The sequence below is a fragment of the Lissotriton vulgaris genome, chromosome 5 (assembly GCF_964263255.1).
Source record: "Lissotriton vulgaris chromosome 5, aLisVul1.2, whole genome shotgun sequence".
Classification (NCBI taxonomy): Eukaryota; Metazoa; Chordata; class Amphibia; order Caudata; family Salamandridae; genus Lissotriton; species Lissotriton vulgaris.
The window spans coordinates 2,003,743,092-2,003,761,967 of NC_141693.1; the positions used below are offsets into that span (position 1 = coordinate 2,003,743,092).

At 50.3% G+C, this 18,876-nt stretch overlaps 1 protein-coding gene across 1 annotated transcript in view; it reads right to left on the reverse strand.

The window, feature by feature from the left end:
* The window catches only part of LAMC3 (laminin subunit gamma 3), a 713,512-nt gene that overhangs the window by 69,956 nt on the left and 624,680 nt on the right, over positions 1-18,876 (reverse strand). Inside the window, exon 22 of the mRNA XM_086924802.1 lies at positions 7,959-8,106. Within this exon, the coding sequence (XP_086780928.1) occupies positions 7,959-8,106 (148 nt within the window). The remainder of the gene's footprint in view (positions 1-7,958; positions 8,107-18,876) is intronic.

Genomic DNA, 18,876 nt, shown 5'->3' on the forward strand with positions numbered 1-18,876 from the left:
ACTTTCTGTGCCACTGTAGGAGAGTAGGGTCTGCTATCCTATGGTAACCCCAATTTTTGCTTTTTGCTTCACTGGTTTTCGACTTACTGAGGCTGTGGGCCTGCTAATCAGACCCCCCGCCTGCTGTTCTCTCTCTAAATTTGTAATACATGTGCTATAGGTACATACCACAATTTGAAATGGACTCCTTGTCAGCCCCTGTACCATGCACTATAGGTGCTCAGGGCATAGGTGCCACCAAGGCCTACCAGGGGCTGAAGCATAGCTTTTGCCACCCCTGGCTGGTTCTTAAATTGACACAACTGGCTGATCACTCAGCTGGGCCAAGTGGGTGTAATCACCCCTTGCTTAGATATAGTATACCTATATCTAAACCTATATCTAGACACATATAAACCTGTGAGTCACTCCTATGGAAGGCCTCATCAATCCTGGAGGCAGAGCGCGTGGTTTTATGTGAGATGGAGCTCTGGCATCAGCTGAGCCTGTCTGCAGCTGTCGGGAACAACTCCCTAAGCTGATCCGGGATAATGCCATACCATATACTCTTAAGCGCCTTATAATCCTCGCGGTTATATAGCAACTTTGGTTTGGCTTTATCAAAACATGTCGTGTAAGGTGTCATACGAATTGGAATACTACCCCCTCGCCAGTTCTGGCGACGGGGGTAGCATTCCACCCTTCTAGAGGGATAAGACATGTTACTTTACTGAAACGCGGTTGATTTAAAATGAGCCTCAGATCCACAAAATGGATGCCTCTGCCACAGACACGGGTCTGGCCTCCTGCTGCTGACCGAAACTCAGCAAATGGTGGCCTGGACAAAGGGTTTCCTATCGCAGGGCGGTGTCAAACCACCCCAGACAGGAGATAGTGGATTGTAGCAGGGAGGTTTCAAAGAAACCAGACACTGCCTGGGGAGCACAAGGCTGCCCCTTGCATAATCCGGCCAAACCGGTTCTGGGGCATCCCAGCCCCAGTCCCAGCGTGGCCTGGATCAAAGGAAAGGGGTGTAAACACCCCCTTCCTGGGTCCCACCCATAGGAGGGGACCTAGCAGGATGTCCAGCCCACCAGATTCGAATAAGAGTGGGAGCAGTGCCAATGCAACTCAGATCATCCTGAAGAAACATAAGAAACGAATTCTGGACCCTTCGACATTCTACTCAACATAGAAGACTGAAGAATCTCCCTTGTGGTCAAGGAGTGACCACCCTGTGCATACAGGCACCATCCATCCCTCGACCCTTGCTTTGTTGCAGTTCCCGCCGGAACTCTAGCGACAGAGATCGACGAGATCAAGCTTGCCTGCCTTCTCCCTGCCCGATCCACAGTCCCTGCAGAGCTGAGACCCGTGGAGGCGACCGAAAGCGTGGGGCACTCCATCTTGAAAAGGCCACGAGACGCTGACCGTGCAGCCCACGAGTGACCCTCGAAGCTGTACACCGGGGTTTGGGAAGCCCCCACCCCGAGCTACACTTGCACCAAAGCTACCCCCTCCACACTCGACGAGTGCTGCGTGGGGCCCTTCTGCTTGTGTGGGCTCGACGCGTTGGCCCGGTCACTTGCCAGCTGGCTTGTGGCCCCTGTGCCGACGAAAACTTGAATACGACTTGCTTTTCTGGTTGCTCCAGATCTGCACCAGCTCCTGTGAAAAGGAGCCCCCACTCTGACCCTCCTGGTCTGAGTGAGAAGCAATCTTCTGGTTCAGCGTGGATTGCTTTTGCTAAGTGCTTTTTGCTGAAATCTTGAAGCCGACGGTGCTGATGGCGAGAGTCTGCGTGGGACAGATCGTGACCTGCTCCTGGACGTCGCAGATGCCCCAGAGCCCACTTGACAGCGGAGAGAAGCCTCTCGACAACCATCTGATTGCGCCCGACATTGCCTGGTTCCGTCCTGGTTCCACCCTGGTCACTGCTGAGTGACCCAGACTCTGTCCCCTCTGCTTTCAGATTCATCTCGACTTCGATCCGCCCTTGGATCACACCGGACACTTCTGCTTCCCATCGCCTGCAGCTTCTTCAGCTCCAAGCACCAAGAGCCTGCGTGTCAAAACCCGACGCCACTTCGACCCTGTGCACCCACTTCCCGTGGGTGAGGTAACATTGCAACGCCGGTGTTCACACACTGGTACACACCTCTAGGGTCTGTGTCTTAAGTTTTGTTCCTCTAGGTTCAGTGGAAGTATCCTTAAACTAACTTTGTGTAACTTTTACGCACCATTGACATTGCATTGGTGCAAGCCGCACTTTACGTGCTGCACCCGAATTCTGTGGGCTACTCCCGACTTCAGCATTGCTAGTCCTGACTGCTCCCAGCGATTCTCTAGGCCCTAGGCCTAACCACTGTTCGATTGGTATCTCTTATACCATTTTTTTTGTATATGGTTTGAGTGGCCACCCGCCCTCATCCAAAATTGTGCAACTTTGTATGTTATACTGTGCTTTTGATTTAACGCTTGTGCCCCTTTGCTCATAAAGAGTACTGGGGATTAATTTAGAAATAAACACATATATTTTTATAATATATACTTGTGTGGTGTCCTTTCATTTGGTATTACAGGATTGTATGTGGTAAAACAGCTCGCTTAACACGACCTCTTAAGTTAAGCCTTTAAGGCTGCTTAGTCCATGCTACCCCTAGGATAGCTTGTCTAACAAGGTTGACTTACAACCAGACACCATAAGGGATTGTTTGGACTGATACAAAGTGGTTCCAGAATTGGAAACACTACATATCAGGCCAACTTCTCACAGCCACTGTAATAATCTTGTTTTTTTTCCTGCCTCCGTGTGACTCTGCCCATTCCTATTCTTGCCCCCTCATGCTGCCTGCTTCCCTCGCTTCCCGCCACTGCACACTCGGCCCCTCCCCTCTCCCGCACCTGTTCCCGCCTCCCAGCTGAACGTCCCTCCCCTCCGCTCCCCTATATAATGCAGACCCCTGCACAGGTGCGTCGCTGGCACACCGAAGGCGAGCCTAAGGCAAGCCCATCTGCTCCCATCCGCGACCCAGACGTGACCAGCACCAGGAACCCTGGCTCTCCTAGGACCCACCGCTACGTCTCTACCCCCTCAAAGCTCTCAACCCCGGAAGACACACCAACTGCGTTAGAGACTCACCGATCACCACCCATGAAGAGTTCGCATGCAGAACCTGCCACAAATCCTTCACCATCGACTACAACCCCACCACCACCGATGGCTCGCCCGACGCACACACCGCCAACACCCTGAATTGCATCCTCCTCAACGTGCGGTCTCTACACCGTCAGGCCGTAGAGGTCTGGGACCTGATTGACACCTTCTCGCCCCACGTCGCCTTCTTCAAAGAAATCTGGACCAACACCACCTCCGGCCCGATCCCTGATGGCTACAAGGTCCAGAGAAGAGACCGCCCCCACCGCCCAGGAGAAGACTCACCATCGCACACAAGACCCCCATCCAACTCTCCACTTCCAGCAAGAATGACCCCCACCGGCACACAGAACACCTCCACCTCCACTTCAAGATGCAGACTAGCCCCAGGACCACGCTACGCGGCACTCTCATCTACAGACTGCCGGGCCCAAGCACCCAGGCCGCAAACACCATCCCCGAGATCGCTGCACTCCACGCTATCGCCTCTTTGGACTACATCATCCTTGGGGACCTGAACTTCCACCTTGACAACCACAGCAACCCCCACTCCATCACCCGTCTCGACAGCATCGCGAACCTCGGACTAAAACAGCTGGTCTACACAGCGACACACAGAGCTGGCCACACTCTGGACCCTATCTTCGTGGGAGGAACTAACATTAGGTTCAGCAACACCACCCTGCCGCCCTGGACAGACCACCATTGCGTCCATTTCACCTTCAACACCACCAGCGCACCCAAGCCCGTCCTGTGACCGCCACAAAGAAACTGGAGCAAGGATACAGAGGAACTCCTCACCACCACCCTCCGTCAAGACCCCTCCAGTGCCTTGGCCGACACCAACTCCGCAGCCACAGAACTCCACCACTGGATCACTCGCTGCGCCGACACACTCGCACCTCTCTGGCACCCTACCAAGCAACGGCTGCTTAAGGCCGCCTGGTTCACCATGGAACTACAGGAAGCCAGACGCTCATGCAGACGCTTAGAGAAAACCTGGCGAAACCAGAAAACCACAGAAGCACTGAACACCCACAGGAACGCCCTGAATGAATGCCACCAGCGCATCAGGGACACCAAACGGACCTCGACAAAATCCAGGCCACCTCGACCAATGCCAAGGGACTGTTCAGCATCATACAGCAGCTCACTAAGCCACTCTCCGAAGCCACGGACGTCACACCCTCCCAGCAACTCTGCGACAAGCTCAGCACATACTTCCACCATAAGATCAAGGACCTCTACGACAACTTCAGCGAACCAACGCAAGACATCACCCTCCCCACTCCACACCATTGCGGCCGACCACCCTACAATCTCGACCTAGAAGCCCGCTACCATCGAACTCCTCACCGCGACCAAGCACAAAACCCACTCAGTAGCCCCCACAGACCCCTTCCCACCGCACATATTCAACAGGGCCGCCGCCGCCGCCATCGCACCTGAACTGGAACGGACCATCAATGCCTCCTTCACCTCCGGCACCTTCCCAGATGACTAGAAGCGGGCAGAGGTTAAACCCCTCGCCAAGAAGCTCACGGCCGACCCTATGGACCTGAAAAACTACCGGCCCATCTCCCTCCTCCCTTTCGCAGCCAAAGTCACAGAGAGACTTGTGAGCACCCAGCTGCCCACCTTCATCAAAGATAACTCCATCCTAGACGCCACTCAGTCCAGATTCCGCAGCAACCACAGCACAGAGACCACTCTCCTCACTGCCACAGACAACATCCACCTGCTACTCGACCGGGGACACACCGTCGCCCTCACCTGCTAGACCTCTCCGCAGCTTTTGACACCATCTTCCAGTGCACCCTTGCGCCAGACTTCACGACGCCCGGATACAAGGACCCGCCCTTGACTGAATCCGATCTTTTCTCTCTGGCAGAACCCAGAGGGTAAGACTGCTGCCCTTCCTTCTGAACCCACCGATATCAAGTGCGGAGTACCCCAGGGCTTATAATTTAGCCCCACGCTCTTTAACATCTACATGGCCTCCCTCGCCTCCATCGTCAGACAGCATGGGCTCAGCATCGTATCCTGTGCAGATGACACCAAACTCATCCTCTCACTCATGAAGAACCCTGGTGACACCAGCCTCTGCTTCCAGGAGGGTATGAAGAACGTGGCAAACTGGATGACCGACAGCTGCCTCAAGCTCAACGCAGAAAACACAGAGGTTCTCGTTTTCGGATTCTGCAACTCCCCCTGGGACAACTCTTGGTGGCCCTCTGCCTTAGGGAACCCACCCACCCCCACTGACCACGTACGCACCCTCAGCATCATCCTCGCCATGATCCGCCAGGTCAACGGTGTTGCCTCCACCAGCTGTAACTGTCTGCGCATCCTCGGCTAGACCTTCAAATAGATCCCCCGACTGCAGAAGGACCGTCACCCACGTGCTCGTAACCAGTAGACTGCACTACGGCAACGCCCTATACCCCAGAATCAACAGATCTCTCCTACACAGACTCCAGACCATCCAAAATGATGCCACCAGACTCGTCCTCAGGAACCCAGGCCACGAGCACATGACCCAACACCTTTGAGACCTCCACTGGTTTCCGGTTGAGAAGAGGGTCACCTTCAAACTCCTCACCTACGCCTACAAAGCCCTCAACAACATCGGACCCAAATACCTCAACACTAGACTCTCGTTCCACGTACCCAAGAGGAACCTTCGCTCCACCGACCTCGCCTGGGCAGAGGTCCCCCGCATCCACAGGAGCAGAATAGGTGGCAGAGCTTTCTCCTCCGTCGCAGCCAACACCTGGAAGGAGCTCCCCATCAACATCAGATGCTGACAAACCCTGCACACCTTCAGGAACGACCTCAAGACCGGGCTCTTCGACCGATCCGGAGCCCCCCCCAGCGCCTTGAAACCCTCACAGATGAGTAGCACGCTCCCTGATTGATTGATTGATCGATTCCTGCTGACCAAGCCTTTCTTATGGCTTTGAGGTTTGGAATAGTCTGAACTGTCACAATTGAAGGAGTTTGGAGTTTCATGGTTAATAGTTGCATAGGTGTTGTCGTTGGCAGCGCTGGCAGGGTCAATGGGTGGTTAAAGCTGCAGTGGCCACCCGACGAGTGTCCTGGCACCGTTATTATTACAAATCAAGCACTGCCCATCCACCAAGAGAATGTTACTAGTCCTTGCATATTACACCCCAACACCAAGAACATCCTTGGCAAAGGGTAAACAGTGCTCTGGAACTCTCCATCTGGATTTTCAGTTTTGGGAATCCCTGCCATTCTTCTACACCCCTCACAGACCGCTTTGTACCGAGATGTTAGCGCCATTCACTTTCCCTACTTCTTCTACTGTCCGTGCTGCAGTTGAAATTCCTGCACCCCTCATGGTCCACAAAGAAGCAGACATCTAGGGTAGGATGAGCAGCCAAGAGCTGATAACAGCCAAGACTGTAGTCCGCTTCACTTGCTGTAATAACTGTTGATTGACAGTTTGGGGGACAGAGTATTCCATTGCATAGGTGACGGAGTACCCTCTCTGGCAACCTCTCGGTCCATCTGCCTTATTTAGAGATGGGCGGACCATAAGTATTCCATGCATGAAGCCTCCATTGGCTACGCTGAAGGGCCACTTCCTCTGAGGGCCCAATGGAGTACGGAAGACATCACACTGTATATAGGGTGGATGGTATAATGCCTTTTTTACCTCAATAATGACCTCAACACCCTGAGAGAGAAATCCCAGGGTGTGGGGGGCATCCGTTTTTTTTTCACAAATAAACTCACACTTTTACAGTTTGTTTGCGAAAAGCAAAAAACGTTTGAAAAGTTTGACTGCCGGCCATCATGGCCGAAAGTCCCACCTGTCAAACCTTTTCTACATTGTCAGGAAACACCGTGACAGCGGCTCCTGTCAATGCAGGCACTGCCATGACAGCGGCTCCCGCCAATGGAGAGAGGGGCCTGCTGGACCAGCAGACAGGTCAAGCTGGAGAGTGGAGGTCCCTCGGATGGTGGAGGTTGGATCTCTGCCATCCTGATGGAGTTAACTCCACCCGCCAAATTGTAGACGAGGTCCAAAGTTTTTATTCTCAACCTGCAATAGCATAAGGTCCAGAATATCAATTATCAATTACCAACATATCATCAACATAAATATATATAGTTGACTCCTTCGGTGCTCATGACGGCTCCCGGCCATCATGAGTCATGGTAGGCGTGTGCTCATGATGGCCGGGAGCCGTCAAAACGTTGCCGCTCCGCCCACGAACTGTTAATTCCCCGCCTGTCTGGTAGAATTAATCAGTGGGCGGAGTTCTGATGGCCCCCGGCCGTCATGGGAAAACGCCTACCGTGACTCATGATGGCCGGGAGATGTCATGAGTACCGCAGCGCCACCCCCAACCCCGCCCCCCCTCGCATCGCAGCGGAATTCCTGCTGCGGCGAAGGGGTTAAGTATAGAACTGTTATTCTAAATCTACATCTATGTTCTTCAAAGATATGTTAATATATGTATGTATACCAAGAAGGTACGCAAATGTAGAGTTAAGAATAGTAAATCTATACTTACCTTGTTGTTAAGCTAGTAGTCAATATTTTGGACACATTATTATCAGAGGCCGATAATAAAAAGTCGTCAAGAATGGAGGAGTGGTTGTAGGGTGTGCCATGACGTCAGTATGCCTACTACCCTGCAGCAGGTGCCCCAGGGGTACCCAAAGCGGCACAGATATCTGGGAGGAGGGGCTTCAGAAGCTCTTGGTGATCGTGGGTGGAGCAACCTTTCAAAATACACACATATAACTAATGACACGTGATCAGACACTGACATACAATTAAACTCACCGTTGGATCAGGAGAGCTGAGGACGGACAGGTTGTGAGACCGCCCCTCGTTGACCTGGTGGATTAAAGTGGCTGCGCGTTGGGCATCGCTGGCCGCCATCTTCAGAGCAGCCACAAGTTCAGTGTGGCTTACCTGGACCTCCTGATACCTGTAGGGAGAAGGGGAGGAGCATAGGGGAGACCATGAGACAGGTGACATCACACCAATAACTACAAGTGCCTCTAAGGACTGTCTCTCTCTCTCTCTCTCTCTCTCTCTTTCTCTGTCTCCTGAGACAGATGACACACTCCCTCTCTCGACACAGATTCCCTGCTCCTTCGCTCACGGCACAGCGAACCTGCTCTCCAGTCTAACAGGCCAAAGCTACTAACTTCATCCTTCCAACTGATGGTCCTCAAACCTTCTCAAATGTGGTTGTCCAAAGAGGCAAAAACTGCTCCTCTCGCTGCACACAAAACCATTCAACCAGACAACTCTCAGTTTGGCTTCCGAAAGCAGCACAGCACGGAGTCCGCACTGATCTCCGCTTCGGAAACGATTAGGTAGACCGTTGATGCAGGAGGCAATGCAGCACTTGTGCTGCGTGACCTCTCTGCAGCATTTGATATGGTAAACCAGCAGAGGCTACTGCAAGTTCTGGAGGACATTGGGATCAGTGGCAAAGCGCTCGTGCTTCTAACATCTTTCCTGTCAGGGAGGGAACAATTTGTGGCTTTCGCAGGTCACCAGTCACTGAAATTCACACTGCCATGTGGGGTCCCGCAGGGCTCGTCATTGAGCCCTACCCTCTTTACCATTTATGTGGCCCCACTAGCTAGATTAATTAGATCTTACGCGGACGACACCCCGATAGTGGTCTCAGTGACAGGCTCCCCTGATGAAACTGCGGCCCAGTTCAATACATGTCTCAGCCAGGTTAAGGCCTGGATGACCTCAAATTGTTTGAAGTTAAATACCAGTAAGACTGAAGTCTTATTTTTTTGCAAAAACAATTTCTGGACCCCTGCTTTGTGGCCGCCGGAGTTTGGTCCACTCTCCTGTCCTAAAGATAAGGTTAAGAACTTGAGGGTGACCTTTGATTCTAGGCTATCCTTTGAAGGGCATGTCAGCCAGGTCACCTCTGCCTCCTTCTACACCTTAATTTTTTTTAAGAAGGATGCTGCCTTTCATCCCAGAAAAATTGAAGAAGTTAGTGGTCTCAGCCATGGTATTATCTAGAGTGGACTACTGCAACAGGCTTTTCATGAATCTTCGTAAACACGGCCGTAATAAGTTGCAGTTGGTGCAAAATAGTGATGTGCGTCTTTTGCTACACCTTCCAAGAAGAATTGAATTCAAGGCGCTTTGCATTGCGTTCAAGGCCATCCAAAATGCAGGGCCAATGTTTTTGAAAAAGAACTTGCAGCCATATGTTCCTGCCCATCAGCGCTGCTCAGCGCACTCTTATAACCTGGTAGTACCCAGGTTCAAAAAGATTGCTGGGGGGGAGCTTCCTGGTCGGTACAGCCCGACTTTGGAATTCAATGCCAATACATATCAAGAAAGAAACTCAACTGCCAGCTTTCAGGGGGGCTCTGAAGACATGGCTGGTGAACCTCTGAACTGTGTCCTAACTGCTCCTCTCTCTATATATGCTGAGTTAGCGCCATGATTCCCAAGGGTGAATGTTTCGCGCTCTTACAAATTTCCTTTTCATTTAATTACATTTCATTTAATTCGCCCTCCTTACACTTTAAACATTGCACTGCACTCTCCATCCTTGTCTACACACACCCAGCTGCCAATCCCACTGACACAATCCCAGCCACTGAATCCCTTGGACACAATCCCAGCCACTGAATCCCTTGGACACAATCCCAGCCACTGTATCTCTCTGGCATGATCCAAGCCACTGAATCTCTCTGGCGTGATCCCAGCCACTGAATCTCTCTGGTGTAATCCCAGCCACTGAATCTCTCTGGCGTGATCCCAGCCACTGAATCTCTCTGGCGTGATCCCAGCCACTGAATCTCTCTGGTGTAATCCCAGCCACTGAATCTCTCTGGCGTGATCCCAGCCACTGAATCTCTCTGATGTAATCCCAGCCACTGTATCTCTCTGGCATGAGCCCAGCACCTGAACTCATCTGACGTAATCCCAGCCACAAGTGGCAGCTTCTCCACTCAGGCGGCGGAGCGTTGCCCACTGCTTTTAAGCAGTGTAACTAAAGGAAAAATAAAATGGTATTGTTGGACAGGCCTCGTGAAGGGGCCGCTCCCTCCCCGCATGATAAGACCCGAACACCGGCTCTCCCGGTGTCACCAGAAGAACCACCCCGGCAACCCACAGAAGCAACCCGCAACCCGACCCCAACGAGACACATGCCCCCGAACACCACGACATCGGCCGGCCCGGGGCCACCATCGGCCGCATTGCCCCGGCCCAGCCGCCATCTTGGACACTGCACCACGAGGCCGCGTGGCCTCAACTCGACCCCAACCCGGGGCTTGGCCTGGCCCCGACATCGAGGCACCACCATCCACCCAGGAGGTGAACGGACCACTTGGCAGGTCAATGGGAGAGAGGAGTGTCGATGGCTCTCCCCTGCCAGGTGCCGATCGCCCCCAGCTCCCCCGGGCGCTGGCTCCACCCCCCTGCTGGGTGTCTGGACTCCCTCATCCCGGACCTCCCGACCTCCAAGTGCGAGGGTCCGGACATCAAAGGAGGCCAGACCTAAAACTGGGGCAGCTCCAGAGCAGGAAGGCAGTTGTATCCTGGAGTCGAGAGACACCTAGAAGAACTCATCCTTGACGGACTGCTGGCGCTGCCGCAGCCCTGCCTTGTGAATCATCGTCCTGCCTGCTGGCGCTGCCGCGGCCCTCTGCAACTTACACCTTCGTCAAGACCTGCTGGCGCTGCCGCGGCCCATCCTCGTGAACCATCGCTCCTGCCTGCTGGCGCTGCCGCGGCCCTCTGCAACCTACACCTTCGTCGGGACCTGCTGGCGCTGCCGTGGCCCATCCTTGTGTGAACCATCGCCTTTGCCGGCTGGCGCTGCTGCGGCCCTTCTCAAGTGAGACTTATCATCCTAGCCTGCTGGCGCTGCCGCGGCCCGACCTTTCAGAACTCCGAGCTCGAGGATTGTGAGCTATCCATCTTACCACCTCAGTACCAGACCGGTACCAAGACTGTCCCGCTACCCTTTCCCTTCCAGAGACTAGAATTGAGAGGACCCTCGTGTCCCGATCTCACTGTATCGCTGATATCCTTGCTTCAAGAATCATATATAAAGAGTGTTGACCTCATCCTTGTGTGGTGTCCGTCTGTGGGGGGGAAGTTACTTGTCTGTACGATCGCTGGAGACGGCCCTCACCGGAGGCCTCTCCCCTTGTCCTCGGCCGACCCTCCAGGTCCCCGTCTAACATTGGTGGCCAGCGGCGCGATCCGAACCAAAGCGTAATCGTACAGAGAGTAACTCACCCCACGACTCAACCACAATGACAACAAAAGAGAGCGGATCCACAGAGAAATTCCAGATGGAGAAACTAGAAGAGTACAACCACCGAGAGCTAAAGCAATTTTGCATAGAACTAGGCATTGCTACCACCGGACTGAGCACGAAAGAGGACTTCAAACACGCCCTAGAATCTTGGGCAGAAACGGGGACATCTCAGCCACTGAATCCTACTGACACATCTCAGCCACTGAATCCTACTGACATATCTCAGCCAATGAATCCTACATACAAGTCACAGCCAATGCCTCAAATGTAATTCCAATTACCCAATTTCACTTGTTCAATTCCCGTCATCCAATCCCACATACAGCCTTCCCAATCTCAGCCCCACCGACAATCCCAGTCACTGAATCTGACATCACAGTCCTTCCAGCACAACATCAACCCTAGGCTTCTGGGGGGCCCAAATCCGTGTGTGAAACTGTTGCGTAAATTACGACTTTGGCGTAACTCTGCATGGGGTGATTTCCCACCCATGGGTGACACAGGAGAACTTTGGAGGACTCAGTTCAATGCACCAGCAATAAAGGGAGGTTTTGTAGCCCCACAGAAAACTACTGAATGTGTAGCTGGAATAGAAGTATTGCTCTTGGGTTACTAACAATCCCATAAAGGGACCAGGTGCACCGTGGAAACAGCAACAACCCTTATTTCCTTATTCAAAATATCACACAAACATACTGTATCAAGAATGGCACACACTTAAATATAAAGTATTTATTACTACAAGAATAATATTTTTCGCAGTATATCTAAAACAACTATACTGAATGTTATAAAGAGAGCAAGCAGAAATTTTAAAAGTAGTGAGAACAAAATGGAAGTTTCCTACATGTTTTAAAATGTCTTTTAAAATCCAACACCCTAATGCCGATTTCTATGGGCTACACTAGGAGACCATGGAAGGCAGAGCAACTTGTAATCTAGAGTTTCTTAGGGAGAAGAGACACATTGCATATCTTGTTCACAGCAATGGATGTCTTTATCAGGGAGACGTGAAGACAGTGCTCCCCGCGATGGGCAAACACCTGCAGCGGTGGCAGTCAGTCGGTCTTCCTGCGGGGGTCGGCTTTATCAGCTTCAGGAGAGACGTAGCATCTGTAAAGTGTGTAGTGTGCTGGCAGAAGGTGAGACTGTCTCTAGCAGAATCTTGGGCGATAATCTGGCGAAGGACCTCTCCTGACGAGCGGGCAAGTGGCAGGGCTTATATACTAGCTGTCGCATAAAGTCCGGTTTTGCGATTTTTAGGGAATCGCAAATAAGGAATCGCAAAACAGGATGCATGATTTAAATCGCATAAAATTTGCGATTCGGTAAAATCGCAATTTTTACCGAATCGCAAATATTATGCGAATTCCAATTTGCGATTTCTCAATTCCCATTGATTCCTATGGGCCAAAAGCCCCATAGGAATCAATGGGAATTGCGAAATCGCAAATTAGAATTCGCAAAATGTTAATGCATTCCATGGGTGCAGGGGGGGGGGTCCAAAGGACATGTGTGTCTGTAACATGACAGTGTTTTAAAATGCAATTTTGAGCATTTAAACACATTTTCGCAAATTACCACGAGGTTCAACCTCGTGGTAATTTGCACCCCCTAATTGCGAATTCGCAATTTTAAAAGTAATCATGCATTGCTTTTAAGGAATCGCAAATTTGTGATTCCTTAAAAGCAATCACATTTTTGGAATTCGCTAAAAATAGCGATTTTGCCAAAAATGCTTCATGCATCCCAAAAACCTATTTAGGAATCGCAAACGGCCGAATTTAGCGATTCGCACCGTTTGCACTTCCTAAATAGGTTGATGCATGTGGCCGTAAATCTTATCAGAAATTGGAATTACTGGAATAAGTTTAGGAATGTCCGACACATTACATGCATCAAGGTGTGCATCCGAGACGTTTACTTATGAACATATAAGGTAAAAGGTCGTGAATGCAGACTATATTGTTTTGGTTATATATCCTTATGTGTTCTTATTAAACTTTGAGATGGTGAAGAGTTGACATTTGATCCAGATGAAAGTTGAATTAAGTGTTGGATCAATGTCATTAATCAAATGAGTTGATGCTTTCACAGTTCTTAGAAAGATACGGTTAGATGACATTTGTGTCTAGGGACAGAAATAACAATGAGTCTGTATAATAGGGCTGACGATTGGATGGTTTACTGATGGCCTGATGGAATAGGGGCAGTCGGAGGAAGTTTTACACCAGCAGAGTAAATTCTATTCCATCAATGTGAAACTTGCAGTTTGCCTGACTCACAATTGAGAGAGAGCTTGAGTTTGGTGGACTGGGTTCTCTGCCGCCGTTGCAATGGAGTACCTGTCTGCCAAACTCTACGTCAGCCACAGAGGCCCACCGGATGCAGATGAGTACTGACCCTGCTCCTCATGGGAACCGTACAATGTTTATATACCAACTCCCCCGAACTCTGAGTCAAACTGGAATCAGCACTGCCTGACTTCAAAATGGCACCTGCAGAGGACATAATGCCTCATGATAACTCTGTGCCATCTCAACAGCCTGTCCCTCTACATTAGCGACGGGAGGCGTCCTCTATTCCCCGGTGGGTGCTCCATTCGAGCTTTTGGCACTACGGATAAACCGGGGTTTGAAGCCTCACAGTTTCACACATCGGCAACTACTCATCGTTTGTGAATAATGCTGATGCCCCTGATCCCATCACTAAACACCCCCCCCCCCCCTACCACTTCCCTCCCTCAGTCTCTTTCTATCTCCCCTAGTTCTTTCCTCTCTCCCCTTGCCTACTTTTTTCCCTATGCCTGAGCCATGCTTCTGTAACTCATAAATATATATATATGTAAATATGTAATATAGAACTGTCCAATTGCTGTTAAAATGTATTTACTGGGTGATTTTAGTATTTGTATATGTAGAACTGCAACCTCTATTATATGTAGCAGACCTTTGTACTTACTACCATTCCTATGTGATTTTAGAGTTTATCTGTTTGTATCTCTTCCTTGTGTGACTTTCCAACTTGTACATTTAACATGCCATAACGCGTATTTGTAAAGCGCACCTATCACCCAAGGGTTTCAAGGCGCTGAATAACAGATGTATATTGTTACCCAACTCAATGGTACTCATTTAATCGACCTCAGATGGATGAAAGGCTGAGTAGACCTGCGGAGATTAGAACCTGTGACCATGAGGTCGAACACAGGCCCCTACAGTGGATGCATTAGTCCACTGCACCACCAGGACAGGCAAATGTGCAATTTGTTCCATCCATTTGTACCTCTTCCGAGTAACTGTACAACTTGTACATTTGCAAATTTTTTTTCTGTTTGTGTCTCCTGTGTAACTCATGTACTCCAAAGTCCTTATGTGACGCAACTGGTTCTTTTGTAAAGCGCTCTGACACCTTCGGGTAATGTTCGCGCTATAGAAAATCGCATTAAATAAAATAAAAAACACCCTGAGCCATGGCCATCTGCAGTGCAATCCTACAAAGACACCTCTGCCAACCAGATCTACAGCACACAGCCAGCAGTAGGCATGTGCATCCCGCAGTGGACAGCAGGTGGCGGCAGAGAGCCGCAGACAGGAAATTAAGTCCTATCAAATGAAGACTTTTACACAACACAGAAGTTCTTGAGGCCGAACTGTGGACGCTTTAACAATAGAAGTGCACGCCAGGGTACACCGCTGCCTTACCGCTGCCTTCGAATACACACGTCATCGAGTAAGGGCGCCACGTGCTACTGAAGCGGTACTGCTACACAAGGACACTTTAGGTTCAATATTTACACACAGAAATCTTTATGAAAACACAATTTGCATCAAAGCAAAAAAAAAAAAACGGTCGCAAACGGGCAGATTCTCAGAATCTGCCACTTTGCGACCGGTATTTTTGCATTTGGGATGCATCATCCCAAATGCAAAAATGGCAATTTAAGGAATCTCTAAATTGAGATTTCTTAAATTGCGATTGCATTTAAGGAATACCAAATTGAGATTCCTTAAATGCAATGCATCAAACGAAAAAAATTAGCGATTTCGCTAAAAGGAGTAGCAAATTACCATGAAGTTCAACTTCATGGTAATTTGCAAAAACTTTGAAAAATGCACTTTTGTGCATTTTTCAAAGTTTCATGTTGCGCACACACATATGTGCACAGATCAATTTCAGGGGTGCAACAGGGTGTCCTTTGGACACCCTGCACCCTTGAAATTCCATTCTCAATTTGCGATTCGCAAATTGAGAATGTCTTCCCATTCATTGAGACTGTCTTCCCAAAGTGACGTCTTTACTAAGCCCTTAGAACAGACTGGAGGATTAGGACAGGTTGTGGTTCCTTACTACGCAGTTCCCCTGGATGTAGTGACGTCTCGCTCTTTCTGTGGATGCTGCCTCTACTAATCAAACACGGCCACATGTCACGGCAGCGTCAGCTCCCAGGAAGGCCCAGAGGCCTCTATCCGAGATTGATGAGTACATAGGTGCTGGCTGGTGTTTTCGGGCAGTTATCGCAGCTCGGTGGTGAACGGAAACATATCACAGCATGCCCCCACTGCCCTTCTCTTAGTTTAATGAGGGTAATTTGTACCTGTCTGCCCACCGCATGCGCAAATCTATCGACCAAATGTCTCTCCGCTGCGTCGTCGGACAGGAGCTGTGGTTCGAGGGTGGGCTCCGCTCACGGGGGGTTAACAGATGCGTTTCATCTCTAGCACAGCAGTGACCCGGATGTGCACCTCTCACCTCAGCAGCCTCCGTCCGGCACGCCAGCGGGGAGGTGGAGTAACACCTCCAGCTACTCAATGATTCATAGCCCGCTGCAACCTATTTCCCACATGGTGCGTGGCGGCGCGGCGCCCCGGGCTTCTCATCACGGCGCACCGCGGTGCTGCGGCGCACAGTTTGGGAACCACTGGTCTATGGCATAGATGCATCAAAGGAAAAACCGGTCGCAAACGGGCAGATTCTTAGAATCTGCCCCTTTGCGACCAGTATTTTTGCATTTGGGATGCAATATCCCAAATGCAAAAATCGCAATTTAAGAAATCGCAAAACTGCGATTGCATTTAAGGAATCTCAAATTGATATTCCTTAAATGCAATGCATCAAAGTAAAAAAAATTGCGATTTCGCTATTAGGGGGAGCAAATTACCATGAAGTTGAACTTCATGGTAATTTGCAAAAACTTGAAAAATGCACTAAAGTGCATTTTTCAAAGTTCCATAGGGCATGTGTGTGTGCAAGATGTTCTCATATGCAGATTTCAGGGGTGCAACAGGGTGTCCTTTTGACACCCTGGCACCCTTGAAATTGAATTCTCAATTTGCGATTCTCTAATTTAGAATCGCAAATTGAGAATGTCTTCCCATTTATTCCAATGGGCCTCCAGCTGCTGGCAGCAGCTGAGGCAGTAGTCATCATGCTCACCACCAGCACAGTCAATTCACTACGGCGGCCGCATTTTGAGAGCTGCAGCGGCAGGCCCAAAGCCTGCTAGCTGCGAAATTAGTGAAATTATGCCGCACAGCCACGCCCGCCCATGGCGCCTATGGTGATTGGGCACATTTAATCATCTTTGGCTTGAATCTTGTATCGTTTTTCACTTAACAAGTTTTTTATTAAACAACTGTTATCTTTTTATTTTGTTACAAATATGATTATAATACCTTCATTGCATCCCAATTAATTTAAGGAAGACATCAGGAAGTACTCCGGAAGTCGGGCTTACATCCCGCGCACCAGTAAAAAATGGCAGGGAGCCACGGCCAACTGCGAGTTAGGTCAAGGGAGCCACCGGCCAAAAAAGTTTGGGAACCACTGCAATAGACTTTTGAAACTATCTTTTCAACCTCGGAGAAAAACTAAATGGCGTAGAACGAATGTGTTGGCTGAACAAAGAGTGTTTTATAGTTTGATATTTGCACAAAACGAATAGAATAAAAAATGAAGTCATTATATCACAGGCTCCTGGTTTGTACTTTTTGAGGCAAGTGTGATGCAATTGAACCCAATTGGGACCTGAAGGTGACGTCTGACGTCGTGTCACTGGGGATTTTACGCCCCTAGATTATATCACGATTATATCACGATTATATCACGAACTACATTCGGGTGCGCACATAAAATCATGATCTGTAATTGTGATCGGTACTCGGAGCGCTGACAGCAGGGCTGGACTCAGAACCGGAAGTAGCCTTGGAGTCTAATGAAGACGCCCTACCAGCCTGTGGCGTGGGGGCGTGGCTCTCTCCAAAGACACCCAGAGGAATAATACGGTCAGTGATGCATGCATGGACTTTACAGCATAGGTTTATCTGAAAACGAGATCATTAGATATAAAAATACTTTCCGGTCTGTCACAGACCCCAAGAGCAATAATATTCTCTTGGAATAAATTATGTTTGTCCCAGAACACTGGATTACAGACGAATAACATTTCACAGTCCCCAGTATCAACCCATCACACTCCCTTCACCCATACACCTCATCTATTACAGCTCACAGTCCCTGGCCCGCTCACTCTCCCTTCATTCACACACCTCACTTGATACAGCTCACAGTCCCTGGCCCCCTCCCTCTCCCTTCATTCACACACCTCACTTGATACAGCTCACAGTCACTGGCCCCCTCACTCTCCCTTCATTCACACACCTCACTTGATACAGCTCACATTCCCTGGCCCCCTCACTCTCCCTTCATTCACACACCTCACTTGATACAGCTCACAGTCACTGGCCCCCTCACTCTCCCTTCATTCACACACCTCACTTGATACAGCTCACATTCCCTGGCCCCCTCACTCTCCCTTCATTCACACACCTCACTTGATACAGCTCACAGTCCCTGGCCCCCTCACTCTCCCTTCATTCACACACCTCACTTGATACAGCTCACAGTCCCTGGCCCCCTCACTCTCCCTTCATTCACACACCTCACTTGATACAGCTCACAGTCACTGGCCCCCTCACTCTCCCTTCATTCACACACCTCACTTGATACAGCTCACATTCCCTGGCCCCCTCACTCTCCCTTCATTCACACACCTCACTTGATACAGCTCACAGTCACTGGCCCCCTCACTCTCCCTTCATTCACACACCTCACTTGATACAGCTCACATTCCCTGGCCCCCTCACTCTCCCTTCATTCACACACCTCACTTGATACAGCTCACAGTCACTGGCCCCCTCACACCCCCTTCATTCACACACCCCACTTGATACAGCTCACAGTCACTGGCCCCCTCACACCCCCTTCATTCACACACCCCACTTGATACAGCTCACATTCCCTGGCCCCCTCACTCTCCCTTCATTCACACACCTCACTTGATACAGCTCACATTCCCTGGCCCCCTCACTCTCCCTTCATTCACACACCTCACTTGATACAGCTCACATTCCCTGGCCCCCTCACTCTCCCTTCATT